At 38.6% G+C, this 19,015-nt stretch overlaps 3 protein-coding genes and 1 long non-coding RNA gene across 8 annotated transcripts in view; 2 read left to right on the forward strand and 2 right to left on the reverse strand.

Annotated features, from left to right (window-relative positions):
- fam49bb (family with sequence similarity 49 member Bb) overlaps positions 1-7,937 on the reverse strand; it is a 68,177-nt gene extending 60,240 nt beyond the window's left edge. Inside the window, exon 1 of one of the 3 annotated variants that reach the window (XM_083530032.1) lies at positions 7,603-7,937. The gene's annotated coding sequence lies outside the window, so the exon portion shown is untranslated. Of the gene's footprint in view, positions 1-7,331; positions 7,509-7,602 lie in introns of those variants that run through there. The other 2 variants (XM_083530034.1, XM_083530033.1) reach the window with 2 other exon arrangements.
- Positions 1,002-7,916, forward strand: LOC310719892. Its single transcript, XR_014531587.1, has 3 exons — positions 1,002-4,995; positions 5,139-5,965; positions 6,254-7,916. It is a non-coding gene; the product is annotated as an uncharacterized lncRNA (long non-coding RNA).
- A 330-nt stretch (positions 7,938-8,267) lies between the features above and the next one.
- On the forward strand, positions 8,268-11,556 carry eef1a1l3 (eukaryotic translation elongation factor 1 alpha 1, like 3). Its single transcript, XM_083530385.1, has 7 exons — positions 8,268-9,498; positions 9,602-9,781; positions 9,867-10,163; positions 10,250-10,400; positions 10,495-10,751; positions 10,918-11,152; positions 11,322-11,556. Exons 1-7 carry the CDS (start codon positions 9,355-9,357, stop codon positions 11,432-11,434), a joined length of 1,377 nt encoding a protein of 458 aa, XP_083386511.1. The 5' UTR covers positions 8,268-9,354; the 3' UTR covers positions 11,435-11,556.
- A 340-nt stretch (positions 11,557-11,896) lies between these two features.
- The window catches only part of asap1b (ArfGAP with SH3 domain, ankyrin repeat and PH domain 1b), a 77,644-nt gene continuing 70,525 nt past the window's right edge, over positions 11,897-19,015 (reverse strand). For all 3 annotated transcript variants that reach the window (XM_083529857.1, XM_083529855.1, XM_083529856.1), the window contains 4 exons: positions 18,939-19,003; positions 18,348-18,856; positions 18,151-18,273; positions 11,897-13,129 (listed from right to left, as the gene is read on the reverse strand). In XM_083529857.1, coding sequence (XP_083385983.1) covers positions 13,055-13,129; positions 18,151-18,273; positions 18,348-18,856; positions 18,939-19,003 — 772 coding nt within the window. In that variant the 3' untranslated portion in view covers positions 11,897-13,054. The remainder of the gene's footprint in view (positions 13,130-18,150; positions 18,274-18,347; positions 18,857-18,938; positions 19,004-19,015) is intronic.

Raw genomic sequence — 19,015 nt, forward strand, 5'->3', positions numbered from 1 at the left:
AGGGCTTTCATCTTCACTAAATCAATCTGGAAATGAAAATCTGATAAAAGCTGTAATTGTGGAAATGTAAATAACATACACTTAACTGCTTATTAGCCCATTGCTCTGGCAACTAAGCAGTTTGCAAACTAAGCCCCAGAAAAATACTCAAGTATAACCTGCTTAGGTAACTAAAATACTTCCAGCTCATTATCAGTTCACATATATAATCCTTATGTTTGCCATGTTTTGTTTTAGAATTCTTGACCAATTATTGTGAACCCTTTTAGGACAGAACTTTAATCGGTTAGGCTTTACACTAAAGCAAAACCTTTACCCATGAAACTTCATGGTTTGAGTGTTATAATTAATTATTATTATTACCAACATATTTTATGTAAACGTTCATGTCACATGCCTGCATGTGTTTTGTCATCAGCTTGAACCATGCAGGTGACAGGTTCACCTTGCGGCCAAATGGCCAACCAAAAACAAACTTTTATTAGGCTGTTCATCAGCAAATGCAGGAAAAAGGTACCAACCCGGTTAATAGAAGTAAAATGAATTCCACTCAGGGATGATTGATGAGCAATAGCCTTGCTATGCACCATTATGCATCACTACTTGTTTGTAGGTCTGCAAATCTATAGCCACATTAAGTGTCTGCATTTCCAGGCTCTCACTATAATGATTACACAGATTGCTTATAAAATGACTGAGCAAGGAAACGGTAACAACAAAACAAAGTTTTCATTGTCAAATTAATCATTTTATTCCAGGCCATCAGCAGAGTTCCAGCTAAACTTCATAGTTCATTCTGCATACCAATACTTGTCATAACAAGAGGCAGGAAAAAATGTGCAGACTGTGCACTTCTGTAAGAGTGCACTCTTCACAGACGCATTACTGTTTAATGTCAGTGGGTCTCTCAATAAAGTGAAGGTGGTACAAATTTGACCAGCCAGAATCATATATTCAGATTTTTAAATATATGATTCTGGCTGGTCAGATAAACTGAAGATAATCTGCACTTGTCTTGTTCATTTTAAGAGAAACAGAAAAAGACAGGTTGGTAAGGAAAAGACTGCTCAGCTCTCATAACGTAAGCAACAACATACATTTTGTGGATGTTCCACAATGTAAGGTAACAATAATGGGATAGATTTTTTACATGCTGTTCTTAACTAAATAAACTGCTGTGGATTGAAAGGAATACAACACGAATGCTCCTCCTGGAAAATAACCCACTGCAGAGTATTACGGGTAGTAGCATCTTCCACTTCCTGCCGTGCATCAGACCACCTTGTTATTTATTATTCTACTAAGATCCAGGACATCCTGTGATGTTTTATGTTCTTCTTATGGATGCTTCTTGTTATTTATTGTTGATTTAATGCCATGCCAGCGTCAATGGCTATTTACATAGCAGGATTAATGCAGGACATTACATTAGGATTAGGATTACATTACAGAGGTTTACAGAGTTCTGACTGTGGCAAAAACAGGAGTTATATGGTGCTGTTCATTTACTTTGGTGATACATTCCTTCTTAGGTAACTGTGGAAAAAGAATATATTCTTCTTCTTCTTCTTTCGGCTGCTCCCATTAGGGGTCACCACAGCAGATCATCCGTCTCCATACCCCCCTGTCCTCTACATCTGCCTCTTTCAAACCAACTACCTGCATGTCTTCCCTCACCACATCCATAAACCTCCTCCTTGGCCTTCCTCTTTTCCTCCTTCCAGGCAGCTCCATCCTCAGCATTCTCCTACCGATATACCCCATGTCCCTTCTCTGCACATGTCCAAACCATCTCAATCTCACCTACCTCACCTTGTCTCCAAAATGGTGGAAATATAATACAGAATATTTCATAAATATGCATAAATGTGTGCAGGAAGTGAGTTATTAACAGTGTTGCACAAATTTAATCCACATTTATGTGGATTTTAGTAACATGAGAGTGAAATTAAGTAACATCGTTAGAGGTCAATGCATGTAGTATGGGCTTTCTACACTAACAAGTAACATGTTTCTATATGACAAATGACAAACAACAGTGTATCCTAATGTAAAGATTAGAGTTGCACCATGTCAAGAACTATAATGTAACCACCAAAGTAATGAACTACCAAATCTTTACACTAAATGTTTGTTCACTGATATTGATTTCTATTACATTCAATCAGTGCTTCAATAACATAACTGCTTAGAGAAACTTCTCTGAGGTGCCAAGGTGTCTGTATAAGCAAGTAAAAACACCATTTGTTACTGATCAGTTCAGAAAGCATTTCAGATGACTTAACTCAGGAAGTGCCTGTGCATGTTTTGGGGGTGTGGTTCTAGAGGAAGCTGCAATTTTTTTTTTTTTTGGATTTTGAGTCACCCTACTCAAATCTAATTCTCTGATTAGGTGGCTGTGTAGGGAGAATAATTTGCAGTGGCATGTCATAAAACTCTCTTTGTAGCAAAAGGTGAGATTAATTGTTGAAATTTTTATTTAATGTGTCCGCCACAAAACTGGTCTATTTATCACCAAAAGGGAGAGTGTATAAGGTTATGCAAAACTTACATTAATACAAAAAACTATATGGTAGCAACAGCAGTGAACTTTAAAACCATGCTACTCATGTTTCCTCATGTGTTCTGCGTGAGCACAGATTGTGCCGATTTTTGACGTGAGCAGAAAGCATCGATTTCACACATCTATAATTAAAGGACGTCCATCTTGTAAAATGGTGTGGAGAAAATGCTATGCAGTAATCTGTTATATTCTGCTATATTTAATGCAGTCGTCTCATACAGAACACCATACTTAGAATTTCAGAACAAAAATCCCCCAAAATGCTCAAAATCAGGAAGGCACAGGTAACACGCGAGTATTTATAAGAGAAGACAATCTATAAGACAAATCTAGTGAAATCGAGTTTGAGCCACACATGTCCTGATTCTCAAAATGTGATGTTTTCGGGAGCCCACATGGGCATTAATGTTGTACAGGAAGTGCGATATGCTGCACCGAGTTACTGCAAAAATGTAAACCTTTACACTAAACTAACTTGAATTGAATAAGAAAACCAATGCAGCAGACTTTCCTGCTTATAATCCATGAATCCATTTATTATTAGTCTTCGATTATTTTACTTGAAAATGTTATAAAAATGCATCACATTATGAACAATCATATTTGAGATTAGCTGTTGTGTGTAAATGTTTGCATAAGCCAAACTGATCTGAAATTTTACAAAGCATTTTCTGAACACAGCTTAATTTGCATTTAATGACGTCTGCAAACCATAATTGTGCAGACAGGAACAGGAAAAGAATACTGGTAAAGGCTAAAGTGAAGACTGAAAGGGTGGAGGTTGTTTCACCTATATACCAATTAAATAGATAATAATATTATATAATGCTAACAATAACAGTGCTAAATCATCTGCAAAAAAAAAAAAGGGATTTGTTTGTAGCTTACAGCACACAGATACGTTGAAGCTGTCTGTGGCAATGCATGGACGAGACGACACTGCTTTTCCCCCTGTCACTCAGGACAACACTGGCCAATAGATAGGGTCAATGTGTACAGCATGTTGAAGAGGGTAATTAGTGCTCTCCTCCGAGTGCGTTATGCTCCCTTGTGACGAGGACACACATGCCGCAGAATCACATCACAGCCTTAACCCTCCCTGGTCATGTGACAGGGGAGCACTAGCAAGTGACCAACTGTAAAAAAAATATAGTAAAAATCTAAGCTAAATGTGCAGAAATATACTAAATAATAATCCGAAATGCGTCTAAGAAGGACTACAAAAAAACAACAAAACAATCACAAATTTGCAAAAAAGGGCTACAGATTGAATGTGGTGGAAAGAGAACCATGTTGAAACCTCACCCTGTGTTCACACTTACAAAAGAGGGGCCAGAAAGCATTTCCTACACGCACACTGTTCAACAGTGTGACAAATTATGTTTACCTGAAATCTACTTAATTCAATGCAAGTAAAATGTTAACAAAAAAGAAAAATGCATTTACTGTAGTTTCCTAACGTGTCGCTTACATTTTCCCAAAAGCTCATACATGTAAATCATATAAACATCTCATCCTGTTTAGTGTATAATCTGGTCTAAGCAGTATTTTAACTATTTACCTACTGCATAGACACAATTATATTTTGGCTACTACTGCTTTCTTATTAGAGGGGGAAAAAAAATATAAATTTAGTGGACAGTCCACACCCGCAAGCAACAATATCAGTTGCAACACGCCCACAAGAGACACACGTGTGACTTGTCACTTCCTGGAGTGAACAGAGGGCAAGAAGGAAACGGTGTGTATTAATGGGAAAGCCGATCATAAAAACTCAGGCATGTGGGTCAAATCTGTTCTAAATTTCAAAAATACTTTTATTACACATAACCGATTAACCAATATAATATGTCAAAAGTCCTTTCATGTAAGACTTTATTACATGTAGATGGCAAAAGCTGGTCCAAATTACCACAAATAATATGTAATATAAAACAGGCCCTAGAGAAACATGTTTTAAAAAAATAAAATGTACACATGCTGAAACAGGGAATAAAGAAAGAACTGTGAAAGGCTGAAATTTCCCCTTGATGAGGGTGTGACGCCACAAATAACATTGTAATTAGGCAAAACTGTGCGGAGGGATAAAGGTAAAGCTGTAGGCTTTTATAACTATTTTAAGTCGTGAGCTTTGACACATTTAGGAAGGTATTGTTGTTACACACAGACATTTCTCAATATCCTCGTTATTTATTGCCCAAGCAACATTCATCATTACAAATTCCCCACCTCTAAGTGTACAGAACAACTTCTGAATATATTTTAAAATGGAAAATCAATGGAAAAAGCCCCTGACCACACCTGGATTTAAAGCTTTTCTTTACAATACTGTTATTCTGCACAAAAAAAAAATGTCTTGTTTGGGTCAGGGTAAATCTTCCTACAAATATCTAACAAAGGACAAAGGAAAATCTCCTGATATTAACCAAGCTGTCATCATATACTTACTTACTATTACTTTCATGATATAAAGTGTTCATTACAATTATTTTTTTGAAGCTTGCTAACCATCTTGATAGTGTTACTCCAAAATATATAAAACTCAAAATATATGAGGATTTGCAAGATTTCTAAGACATTAAAAGGTAAGTGTTTGTGATAAATAAATACAATTCAAGCATTTTACACACACACACACACACACACACACACACACACACACACACACACACACACACACACACACACCATCCTATTAATCTCAATCTCTCCTCAATTTCTCAAATCTTCGAAATACATTTAAACTTAACTCAAACAGTTTCAAACTCAAAACTAAGGGCAATAATGAGAGTCTTGCAGTAAAAGAAAGCACCTCCTCATCACAGTGCTATCACACTGAACTGCTAATCCTGCTCTCACCTCGTTTCTTCAGTAGCACTGCAGGGTTCATGTACAGTATATCAGAACAGGAGGGTGACTGGCTGGGGTCAACTTAGAGGCTGCCAAAAATAAAAGTGCGTCCAGGCTCTAGTAACATTTTTCTTATGACTACTGCAAGAGAACACCTCAGCTCACAGCCAAAATGTTATCCAAAGACGCCTTGCCATTTTGCTGAGGATAAAAATGCAATAACTCTACTGACTATTATTGAATAGTTATGCAAGCCTTTAGCTAAGTTAACTGATTTATCCCGCCAGTAAGCCATGATCTGTTGTATTAATAATCCAGATAGCAAGGTATTTCAGTTATTTAGATGATCTTAGACACTAGATAGATGTTTATTCAACTTTTCCACACTGATGCAACTAAAGCAATCAAGTAAATAGACCAGAAAATGTAAAAATGTTTCTGATGCCATGCAACAACTGCACTTTATGATAAATGAGTTGCCCCTTAAAGGGTCTCGGTTCTTTTCTCAGCAAAGAGAAATGCTGAAATCCAGAGGGTACAGACACAATAAAGGTGATAGAAATTTGAGAAAGACAGAAGTATTCGTTTCAGGTTCTTTGCTAATGACAGAATGTTGTGCATTTCATCCACAGCTGTTGAGCAAAAAAGTCTTTAACTTTTTAGCTCAGTGTCAGAATTAGATTCTGCCTTCTGCTCAAAGCAAAATACATATGAATACCAAGCAGATCGAACCATCCTCAAAAACAGTGCTAATTCTACATATTGACCCATTTAATTACTGGTTCAGTCCTAACATCTGGCCTTATATGTTTCAACATTTGAGACCGTTCTCATCAAGAGACAGAAAACCATTTACATGCTAAAAGCCTGTCGAAACATACTAATCTACAGAAGGAAAGGCAGCAGACCTGATCTTTTCACCCTGCTGTAGGCTTGCAGTATGGCATGATGGTGCAATGGAGCCTCGTACCATGGCATGATGCCTAGGTTTTCTATGATGCCACCTGATGTAGCAGGAATGAAATGCGAGCATTCAGCATCCTCCCACTAGCACAGATGGGATGCCTTACAGAACAAATGGCCATGCTGGGAGCAGTAGTCAGTTTGGCTCTGTTGCACACACACACACACACACACACACACACACACACACACACGCACGAACACGCACACACACGCACGCTGACACATAACGTCTCATAACCACCAGCACATGGACTTCCTGTATGCGTTTAGCTTCCACTTTCAAAGCATTACCTTACCATACAATACCATAAAAGGGGAAGAAGACTCGAATAACGTGGCAGTCAGGAAAACAGATTAGGTCACTGCCAACAATAAACTGTTTAGTTATACAAAAGTGTCTTTATGTGTAAAAAATCTGTAAACCCATATAAAAAGTCTTAAATTATGATCTATGAATGTGATTGCTCTTAAGCACCATTACAGACTACAGTTATGGGGCTTCACTGTTAATCACACAAATTAATAATAATGATATTATCTTTATCCTTATGAATGGATGTATTTAATAAGCACAGTACATCCCAGAGCTTCAAACCCCAGACCCACTTCAGCTCAACAACACTGGTAATGAGCATCCACAAAGCCACTACACTGCCCAGGTTCTCTTTAAAAGAAAAATTATAATAAAAGAAAGAGAGAGATTTTACACATCTGTCTCGGAGTCATTTATGATCTGCACAAGAGAAACACACAAGTCAGGTATTGTGATCAGACAGACTTTATCAGTCAGGTTAGTTCTTACACACATCTGTGAGGGACAATCATGTAAACAGGCTTTGGTTAAAAGCAACAATGTGATTAGATGTCATTTCCAGCTACATACAAATCCAATGTGCTGCTTAACAGCAAGTTGAGACTGACATGCTGGAGAGGCAACAGTCTGTTTAGTTACCGTTATGCTATTGTCCAGGCTAAATAAACGTGCTGTTGGCTCTTGGGGTGGACGTCTGATGTCGATCTGCAGCAGCTTGAGAAACCTCGAGTTGGACCTGAGATTGTTAAAGCGCCTGATCTCACAAGTTCTCCATGTCTTCTCGCTGACACGCTGCTTCATTCACTGCCTCGCCTTAGAAACACTTCCCAATTAAATCCCCCTGTTTGACCAAACCACAACACGACCACGTGACCGGAATAAAGCATCGCATATAGAAAACTGAACAAACCTCGACTTGGGAATGAGGGAGAAACGTTGAGAAGACCAGTTCCAACGCTGAAGATCCGGGAGGAGTGATTTACTTTCTCTCTCTCTCTCTTCTCTTCTCTTCTCTCTCTCTCTCTCTCTCTCTCTCTCTTAGCTGTCTAACAGCTATTTCCGGGTTGGTGAAACGTCATCGCGCTGTCCTGAACAGGTTCAAAAGCAACGACCCGTGTGAAAAAGCATAACATGAAAACGTCTCTCTCGTATTACGCCCTGATTACACGTGTTTACTGTAAATAAGATGTTGCGCGGAATATCGGACCATCTGACCATCTGCCCTGCCGCTGCACAGCATGTGTACGGATGAGGGTCTACTACCCCCTGTGGCCTAAACGCGCAATTGCACGATCACCACACCTGATACGGCCCGTTATTTATGTAGACCAGGGGCCCAAACACAGGGCTTCGGACTGGCACCGAGCCCTGGATCATCACGCTTTAAGATTTATCCTATTTCCATTTTACTGACTTTTGCGGTCTGCGGGATGTTTTATTAAAGAATATACAGGTATAATAATATAATACAGGTATAGCGCATTTACTGATAATTATATATATATACATTTACTGATAATTATATATATATATATATATATATATATATATATATATATATATATATATATATATATATAATTATCAGTAAATGCGCTATACCTGTATTATTTAGAAAGTGACCAATAATTTGTGACCAATGTTTTTTATGTAAATGTATTTCTTCTGTATTCTTTGTGTGCAGCACAGTACCAAATAATCCACAGCCTGATCCCGTTCCAAATCCTAGATGTTTTGGACCCCTGAGTTTGGCACATTTTCCTCAGAGTGCCTCTGGACTGGGTTAGATTATGACTTTATCTCAAGGCTTGTTATTCCAGATGGCATCCAAAATGGCATACTGTAGTACTTAGAATAGTATTGGCTGGGTCAGAGGTTCCAGGTGGCCTTGCATCCTGTTCAGGACATTTTAGTTGTCTCATTGGTCTCAGTCATCCACTCGGGAAGAACTGCGTAGTAGTTAGTTTATTTGATTAGGTTATGGTTGTTGTTGGTGGTGTTGGGAACAAGGTAAAACTCGAATACGTGTGGGGAGAAGATTAGATGCCACCCAGATGAGGATAAGTCCCTTCTCAGACTGGCTTCTCTCAAGGTTTCTTCCTCTTATCATCTCAGGGTGTTTTTCCTAGCTGCTGGCTTTCTCATTAGGGATAAACTCATAAGAGATAAACATATAGGCATTAACATATAAATTCATATTTTAGAACCTAGTAAACACTGCAAAGCTGTTTTTAGGGCAATGTGTATTGTTAAATATTGCTATACAAATACATTGAATTGAATATGTTTAAAACTTGTATGAAAAGTCTAACACACTTCAAACTAGCAACAGCTTTTGATTACCTTATTGTTTCGGGTGTTTTAGGATTAAAAACAGACTTATACAGATTCAATAATGGATCAGTGAACAGCAGTTTAAAATGCAGTCTATAGGGTGTAATTAGTGCACAATCAGTAGATGGGCGTGTCTTTAGGAGATGGATATCAGTGCAAATAGACACACCTGAGCTGCATTATTCTGCTCTATTTAACTGACGCTTTAGATGCTGCTCTGTTTAAAAACTTTGGTGTGCTTTAAGCAAACACTTAGCTAACATACCCAACATAGTTCATATATTTGCGCTAGGTTTTTTCTTTGCTTTCTAAACCATAAACCTCTGACATGGCAAAAGAGAAGATCCACATCAACCTTGTTATTATTGGACATGTTGATTGTGGAAAATCGACCACCACTGGCCACCTGGTTTATAAATGTGGTGGTGTTGACCCAAGAACCATAGAGAAGTATGAGAAGGCTGCAGCCCAGGTTGGTGCCTTAATGTTGGTTACTGGCTCAGGCATGTTTATTTACTTTTGTTTGTTTATATTAAAAACCATTAACTCAAGGTGAATGGAAATTCTTATTCCAGATGGGGAAGGGGTCCTTCAAGTATGCATGGGTTCTTGATAAACTCAAAGCAGAACGAGAGCGTGGCATCACCATTGATATTTCCTTGTTGAAGTTCAACACTCAGAAGTATGTCTTCACAATAATTGATGCACCTGGACACCGCGACTTCATTAAGAACATGATTACAGGAACTTCACAGGTAAATTGCATTACTTATCCTAAGTGTTTAAATTGGTGAATAAAGTAATGATTAAAATGGTGCTTTTTTTTTTTTTTTTCTGCAGGCTGATGCTGCTCTACTGGTTGTCTCTGCTGCAAAGGGTGAGTTTGAGGCAGGTATATCACGCAATGGTCAGACAAGGGAGCATGTTTTACTGGCATACACCCTTGGAGTCAAGCAGCTTGTTGTCTGTGTCAACAAAATGGACCTCACCGAGCCACCATTCAGCCAGAAACGATATGATGAGGTAGTGAAAAATGTAACCGTTTTTATCAAGAAGATTGGTTACGACCCAGCTGCAGTGCCCTTTGTTCCTCTATCTGGTTGGGGTGGTGACAACATGCTTGCACCGTCTCAGAAGGTAGCTGTTTTATATAAATCTAAAGTTCTTAAACATGGGCCTTAATGTGACAGTAAGACGTGTAATTGTACGTTGAATTCTGCTAGATGTCTTGGTTTAAAGGCTGGAAGATCAAGAGAAAGGATGGTTTCTCAAGTGGCAAGACACTTTTGGAAGTGCTGGACTCTTTGCACCCACCAGTGCGCACAGCCACCAAACCTTTGCGTTTACCACTTCAGGATGTCTATAAAATTGGAGGTTGTGATCAAATCACTCATTCCTTGCACTAAAAACAAATTTTTAATTTTATGATTAGAGTGAGCTTATTTGTTTTCACCTTGCTCTTTACCAGGAGTCGGCACAGTGCCAGTGGGCAAGATTGAAACTGGGATTCTGAAGCCTGGGATGGTTCTGACTTTCTCACCAGCTAAGCTGACTGCAGAGGTGAAGTCCATCGAGATGCATCACCAGGGTCTGCAGACTGCAATGCCTGGCCACAATGTGGGCTTCAACATCAAGAATGTGGCAGTCAAGAATTTGAGACGTGGCGATGTGGCTGGTAATGCCCAGCAGGACCCACCTTCTGATGTTAACAGCTTTATTGCTCAGGTAATGTGGTCTTGTGACAGCCTTTATTATGCTCTAGCTGCATTTGTAACCATTTGAGCTGAAGACTTGACATGGTCCTAGCCTTAAGCATATGCTCAAATTCTTTTGTTTTGAAATGTCTAAATGTGTTCCAGGATTGTCTACCATTAATGTATCCTTTGCACAGGTTATTATTCTCAATCACCCTGGCAAAATCAAAAGTGGTTACTCGCCAGTGCTGGACTGCCATACCACCCATGTCACATGTAGCTTTGCAGAGCTGCAGGAGAAACTTGATCGTCGTACAGGGAAAAAACTGGAAGACTTGCCTCCTTTCTTGGTTTCTGGAGATGCTGCCACAGTGAAATTTGTACCAATCAAACCCCTCTGTGTAGAGAGCTTTTTCAGCTATCCACCTTTAGGTAAGGTCAAATACTTTTGCATAACTCTGGATATAATACCTGTACACCTATTGTAAGACCAGTCTTTAGTTGGATTTGTAGTAAGGTATCTTTCTGGAAGTGTTGCTTAAAATGATTCCTTAAACAATACAGGCATTGTTGCATGCTACTTAATTCTCTCTTCCTTCAGGGCGTTTTGCAGCAAGGGATCTAAAGCAGACTGTTGCTGTTGGTGTGATCAAGTCTGTGGAGAAGGTGGATCAAGCAAGAAAGTCTGCACAAAAAGTTCAAGTATCAAAATGAGTTTCATTTAGACCTTATTATACTTTGTTTACCAGCAGTCTGATATGGAAACCTTAAGAGGTTGAATTTGAGTTTGTTTGTAGTTTTGCAAATTATGTTGACTTGTAAATGTAATTGCTGATTTTTTTTTTTATTTGAAGACCATGGTGAATCTGTGCCATGAAAAATGACTTGACTGGAGAACATGAAGTGAGGAATTTTGTTGATTGACTGCTAAATAAATTTGATTTTGTCTTGTGAAATTGTTTGATATTTCTATTTTGTCAAACTAAAGAATTTGGTTGAACAATACATTAAACCTTAAAGCCTTCAAAGCAAAGGATTACATTTATTACCTGTGTTAGCAGTAATTAATACTTTGGCATAAAAAGGTGGCAAGCTGCTCAGTGGTAGGCATATACATTTTTTTGCTATTGTACAATATGCAGTCTTATGTAAAATACAACCAGGACACATGCATTACTTTTAAACCTTCCATCAGAAAGGGCATTTTATTTTTTTTAAAACTGATCACATTAACAATACAACCGGTCACTGTTTATTAAAGCTTGGAGGGTGGCATGTAACTTTGCTCCAGGCTTATGCATTAGTTCATTTGCAGTAGCCCAAGTGCCCCAAAACCTCCATGCCTTAACAGTTGGTAAGTTGCTCAGGATAAATGTAGCACCCACTTATACATGACTACAGTGCTTCATAATCTTAAATTGGCATTGCCATAAATGTTAATTCTTCAGTACTTTTTTTTTTTTTTTGGTCAACCAAAAGATTTCCTATGCATTGAATGCTTCAAGTATTAGCCATCTTACTACAGTCAATTTGCACTGATCAAGAGGATGAGATGGTTAGAGGACAAAGACTACGCTCTTAAACAAAGAAACTATCTTGGCTAGGCTGAATATCAAACAGAAATATAGAGGTTTACCTCACTAGATGTGGTAACTAATACATAGGACAAGGCCACCGAAGAGTTTACCACAATAGGTATGAGCATATTACAGGTTCCTTATGTTACAAGCAAAAGAAGAGTGAATAATTGTAATCATAATCACTGGCTGTGCAATAGTGGTATGTGGATATAAAACAAGCCTGAACACTTTTCCAACGGTAATGACAATCCATCACCTTAAGTGTGTTATTTTAAATTCAATCAACAATAATTCATTTGCATTAATACACTTCACTGTCTGTACAGTACTGGCCCTGGAATGGACAGCTGGCAGGCAGGATCCAAGTATACACATTTTACTCTCTAGCCACTCTAACACAGGTTTACATATTTACACACATTAACTCCTGTGTATATTTGTGTGCAGCCAACATCATGTACAGTTATTGTATACAAAAGCAACTGAGAAACAACTGAAGTAAAGGATGTGGCTAAATGCTGGGAGCGGTTTCAGCTGTGCTGAACAGGAATGGAAACACACTCATCATTCGCCTCGCACCTCTGTTTCGGGGAGGAAGTTAATAAGAGGTTTCAAAATTTTTGCATCTTTTTTTGTGGTGCTTATTTTCTCGTTTTAATGGTCCTGTGGCGGTTCCAAGAGCTATTTACAGCTTTCTCTTTATAGGAGATGAGCAAGGTGGGAAGGTTTTGGGCTTCAGAATCAGTAATTGATGTCAGTCAGACAGGATATGGACAAAAGACATGGGGAAAACGCCTTTTCTCTCTGGCTGGCCTTCTATATGTCCAATCTGAGGAGGAAGCGAGACAAAAAAAATAATTGGTATAGCTTTTGGCGTAATTTAATGTTCAGGGAAGGAAAAAAAACATTGGCATGCATAGTAAGTAGTCTGAAAAGTATATCTTTAATAAAAAAAATTCTGATTAGATATAAATAAGATATATTACCTCTGAAATATTGTGATATTATAATTAGGGTTGTAGCTATCAATTAATTGGATAAGGAGTTTCTTCATTAAAGAGCAATACTAAATATACAAGAGAAAATGAGACTGGTCTTTTAAAAGTATTTTATTGCTGAAATTGCAAACAAGAATATCAGTAAAAACTAAACCCATTTAATTGCCATATTATGTCAAAATGCATATACAAATAATAAAAATAAAGTAAAAGCACTGTACAGTGTTTTATTTACGTTTACATTTGAAATGATAAACTTTGGAAACTTGTCATTTGCTTTGGCCTGAATCATATGGAAGCCCGTTTGCCTAATTCCAACTATTTTCTCGCAATTCTGTCTATTTCTCGCAAACATCCGACATTTCTGGTGCATCCACTGGTAACAATGTTGTCGGACTGAAGTTTGAGGCTGTTGGTGTATGAACGAGGCTCCTCTGCTTCATCGGTCTTGGTCCGTCTCCTCCACAGCTGATTGTTAGACAGAGTCTCCAGGAATCGAAGGCTTATTTTGAAACTATGCGATTTTACAGATTGTAGCCCATTTAATTTTCAATGTGTAAAGATTTCTGGCAATGCAGAGGGGTGACACTGCCCGAAAAAAAAAAGTTGAAATTGCGAGAAATAGTCAGAATCGCAAGAAAAAACTGAATTAGGCAAACTTTTTTGTGGCAGAAGCGGATGATTCTCCCTTTCCTCAATTTTTTCATTCTGCAGCATCTTCTGTGTTTAACTGCCCAGAGCAGTCCAGAGTTTATAATGTGGTCCATCAGTAATAATGGTCTGTGGAAAACATTGTGCATTTATAAATTGTGTATATACACAGTGCATTGCAAAAGTATTCATACCCCTTATATATTTTCACATTTTGTCATGTTATAACCACAAACTTAAATGTTTTTTATTTGGATTTTATGTGAGAGACCAACACAAAATATTGCATAATTGTATAGTGAAAATAAAATTATACATTGTGTTTAGAACACATAAAATATAAAAAGTGTGGCATGCAGTTGTGTCCAGATTGGATGGAGAACGTCTGTAAACAGCAATTTTCAATTCAAATATTTAATCTCAATAGGATTTAGGTCTGGACTTTGATTGGGCCATTCTAACAGATAATTATGCTTTGATCCCAACCATTCCATTGTAGCTCTGACCGTTGTCCTGCTGGAAGATGAACTCCGGCCCCAGTCTCAAGTCTTTTGCAGCCTCTAATAGGTTTTTTCCAGGATTGCCCTGTATTTAGCTCCATCCATATTCCCATCTACCAGCTTCCCTGTCCCTGCTGAAAAAAGTATTCCCACAGCATGATGCTGCCACCACTATGTTTCTCGGTGGGGTTGGTGTGTTCAAACTGACGTGCAGTGTTAGGTTTTCACACACATACTGCAGCATTCTGCATGTAGGCCAAAAAGTTAAATTTTGCTCTCATCTGACCACAGCACCTTCTTCCACATGTTTGCTGTGTCGCCTACAAGGCTTGTGGCAAACTGCAAACGAGACCTAAATGTTTTTTTTGTTAACAATGGCTTTCGTCTTGCCAATCTTTTATAATAGCCAGATTGGTGGAGTGCACGACTAATAGTTGTCCTGTGGACAGACTCTCCCACCTGAGCTGTTGATCTCTGCAGCTACTCCATAGTTACCATAGGCCTTCTGGCTGCTTCTTGGATCAATGCTCTCCTTGCCAGCCTGTCAGTTTAGGTGGACGGTCATGTCTTGGTAAGTTAGCAGCTGTGCCATACTCTTTCCATTTTTGTAAGATGGACTGAACAGTGCTCTGTGAGATGTTTAAAGCTTGGGATATATTTTTATAACCTAACTCTGCTTTAAACTTCGCCACAACTTTATCCCTGACTTGTCTGGTGTGTTCTTTAGTCTTTATGATGCAGTTTGCTCACTAATGTTCACAGAACAGCTGTAATTATACTGGGATTTAAGTACACACAGGTAGACTATAATTACTATTTAGGTGACTTCTGAAGGCAGTTGATTGCACTGGATTTTATTTCAGGGTATCAGAGTAAAGGGGTCTGAATACATATGCACGTCGCACGTTTCAGATTTTTAATCGTAAAAAATCTTTAACACAATGTATAATTTTCTTTCCACTTCACAATTATGTGATATTTTGTGTTGGTCTCTAACATAAAATCCCAATAAAATACATTTAAATTTGTGGTTATAACATGACAAAATGTGGAAATATTCAAGGGGTATGAATACTTTTGCAATGCACTGTATATATACACAATTTATCAATGCAATATATATATATAGTGAGGAAAATAAGTATTTGAACACCCTGCTATTTTGCAAGTCCTCCCACTTACAAATCATGGAGGGGTCTGAAATTGTCATCGTAGGTGCATGTCCACTGTAAGAGACATAATCTAAAAAAAAAAAAATCCAAAAATCATAATGTATGATTTTTTAACTATTTATTTGTATGATACAGCTGCAAATAAGTATTTGAACACCTGAGAAAGTCAATGTTAATATTTGGTACAGTAGCCTTTGTTTGCAATTACAGAGGCCAAACGTTTCCTGTAGTTTTTCACCAGGTTTGCACACACTGCAGGAGGGATTTTGGCCCACTCCTCCACACAGATCTTCTCTAGATCAGTCAGATTTCTTGCCTGTCGCTGAGAAACACGGAGTTTGAGCTCCCTCCAAAGATTCTCTATTGGGTTTAGGTCTGGAGACTGGCTAGGCCATGCCAGAACCTTGATATGCTTCTTACAGAGCCACTCCTTGGTTATCCTGGCTGTGTGCTTCGGGTCATTGACATGTTGAAAGACCCAGCCTCGACCCATCTTCAATGCTCTAACTGAGGGAAGGAGGTTGTTCCCCAAAATCTCGTAATACATGGCCCCGGTCAGCCTCTCAATACAGTGCAGTCGCCCTGTCCCATGTGCAGAAAAACACCCCCAAAGCATGATGCTACCACCCTCATGCTTCACAGTAGGGATGGTGTTCTTGGGATGGTACTCATCATTCTTCTTCCTCCAAACATGTTTAGTGGAATTATGACCCAAAAGTTCTATTTTGGTCTCATCTGACCACATGACTTTCTCCCATGACTCCTCTGGATCATCCAAATGGTCATTGGCAAACATAAGATGTGCCTGGACATGTGCTGGTTTAAGCAGGGGAACCTTCCGTGCCATGCATGATTTCAAATCATGACGTCTTAGTGTATTACCAACAGTAACCTTGGAAACGGAACATTGACCATTGATCATTGACCAGCTCCTCCCGTGTAGTTCTGGGCTGATTTCTCACCTTATTTAGGATCATTGAGACCCCACGAGGTGAGATCTTGCACGGAGCCCCAGTCCGAGGGAGATTGACGGTCATGTTTAGCTTCTTCCATTTTCTAATGATTGCTCCAACAGTGGACCTTTTTTCACCAAGCTGCTTGACAATTTCCCCGTAGCCCTTTCCAGCCTTGTGGAGGTGTACAATTTTGTCTCTAGTGTCTTTGGACAGCTCTTTGGTCTTGGCCATGTTAGTAGTTGGATTTTTACTGATTGTAGGGGGTGGACAGGTGTCTTTATGCAGCTAACGACCTCAAACTGGTGCATCTAATTTAGGATAATAAATGTAGTGGAGGTGGACATTTTAAAGGCAGACTAACAGGTCTTTGAGGGTCAGAATTCTAGCTGATAGACAGGTGTTCAAATACTTTTTTGCAGCTGTATCATGCAAATAAATAGTTTAAAAATCATATATTGTGATTTCTGGATTTTTTTTTTTTAGATTATGTCTCTCACAGTGGACATGCACCTACGATGACAATTTCAGACCCCTCCATGATTTCTAAGTGGGAGAACTTGCAAAATAGCAGGGTGTTCAAATACTTATTTTCCTCACTGTATATATATATATATATATATATATATATATATATATATATATATATATATATATATATATATATATATATATATATATACACACACACACACACACACACACACACACACACACAAAAGATGACAATGCCAAGATTCATCGGGCTCAAATTGTGAAAGAGTGGTTCAGGAAGAGTCCAGACCTTAACCCATTGAGAATCTTTGTGATGTGCTGAAGAAGTCTTTGTGCAGCGGTCCGACTCTCCAATCATAAATACTGGGTTAAAAATTTCTGCAACTCTGGACGGTTATAAATATTTAGACATTGCAGAAGCTTATCGAAATGATGCCGCAGTGCATGCGTGCCGCAATCAAAGCTAAAGGCAGTCCAACAAAATATAAGAGTGTGTGACTTTTTATTTTGAGGACAGGAAGTGTATATATATATATATATATATATATATTCAGACTCCCACACACCCAAATTAGCCCTGTCCCTTTAAGAAAAAAACCCATGCTAATTTGTACTAACTAGAAATTATGAAACCTAACAGTTTTTTCTTTATTACAGAAAAAAGTAGAATTACTGTAAAAAAAATGTTAACTCTGTAATACATAATTAATATATATATATTTTTTTATAATTGATATATTAAGATAAAGATCAGTCCGGTTTTCCAAAATTACAGATTTTTATTTGATTAGCAGATTTCTTCTACAAATAATTTATGAATAAATATGTTTATGTACAGCTTGAATCAAGGGGTAAACTCATTTCTTTACTTTTTTTTTATTTTTAGGTGTGCAGTAGGGGGTGTGTGTGTTTACATGATCCATTAAAATCACAGTCACAGCAGATAAAGTTGAACTGTGGCACTCTTATGCAGGTGGTCACTCAAATGCTGCAGAATTGACTCTGGTCTTGTATAAAAAAAAAATTTCATTGATTTTTGCAGCGCACCTTAAAAATAGATCATTAAAAATGTTCTACTCACCCACCACTCTTGATCCTCCTCCCCTGTTACCACAATGACCTCGCCCTCTACAAAAGTGAGCTCATCGTCATTGTCTGCCTGACAGTCGTAGATGGTCTTTACTCGCCGCAGTTTAATCTTTCCCTACATTCAAATGAAGAAAAAAATTACTATGCATTTCCCGTACAGGTATAGATCTATATAGAGCATCAACTCACTGTACTGATTTTCCTCGGAAGCGGTATTGGAGTTTCTGGACCGGACGCCAGGCTCCCGTTGGTGTCTTCAGTGGAGTGGGTGAGCTGAGGTATTGGTTCAGCTTGTTGATTAGTAACTGGCATGTCATCGGGCTCGGGTTTGTGAGCCAACTCTGCAGGAGAGAGCTTGTGCACAGGTTCAGGGACTCCAGGTTTGGGATTTGAGAGGTCAGAAAGTAGTGGTTTGGGTGGGAGGTCCTTGAGTTGAGGTTTGGGTGGTAGGTCTCCCAGCTGAGGTTTAGGAGGCAGATCAAAGGACTGTGGTTTTGGGGGTAGTTCTCCAGGTTTAGGTGGTAACTCTGAGCTCTGGGGTTTAGGTTGAAGATCCCCTGGCTGGGGTTTATCAAGTACATGGACTTTCAGTGGCGTGTCTGACCCTGGAGGAGACTTCTGGAACAGCAATGGCTCTGGAGGCTGGCTGGGTTTGTCCACTGATGGGTGGTGTATTGTTTCTGTCTTACGAAGAACAACTAAAAGGTGACGCAGAAAAAAAGCATAACTGTCATATTTAATGGCTAGAAATCTATTAGGTAAGATAAAAAAGTAACGTACACTTCTGAGGTAGTGTGGGAAGGACCCTTGGGCCAAGCGTAGCTTTAGTGGTACTCGACGCTGTGCTGAGGAACAAA

The sequence above is a fragment of the Silurus aristotelis genome (genome assembly GCF_946808225.1).
Source record: "Silurus aristotelis genome assembly, chromosome: 25".
In the NCBI taxonomy this organism is placed as follows: domain Eukaryota; kingdom Metazoa; phylum Chordata; class Actinopteri; order Siluriformes; family Siluridae; genus Silurus; species Silurus aristotelis.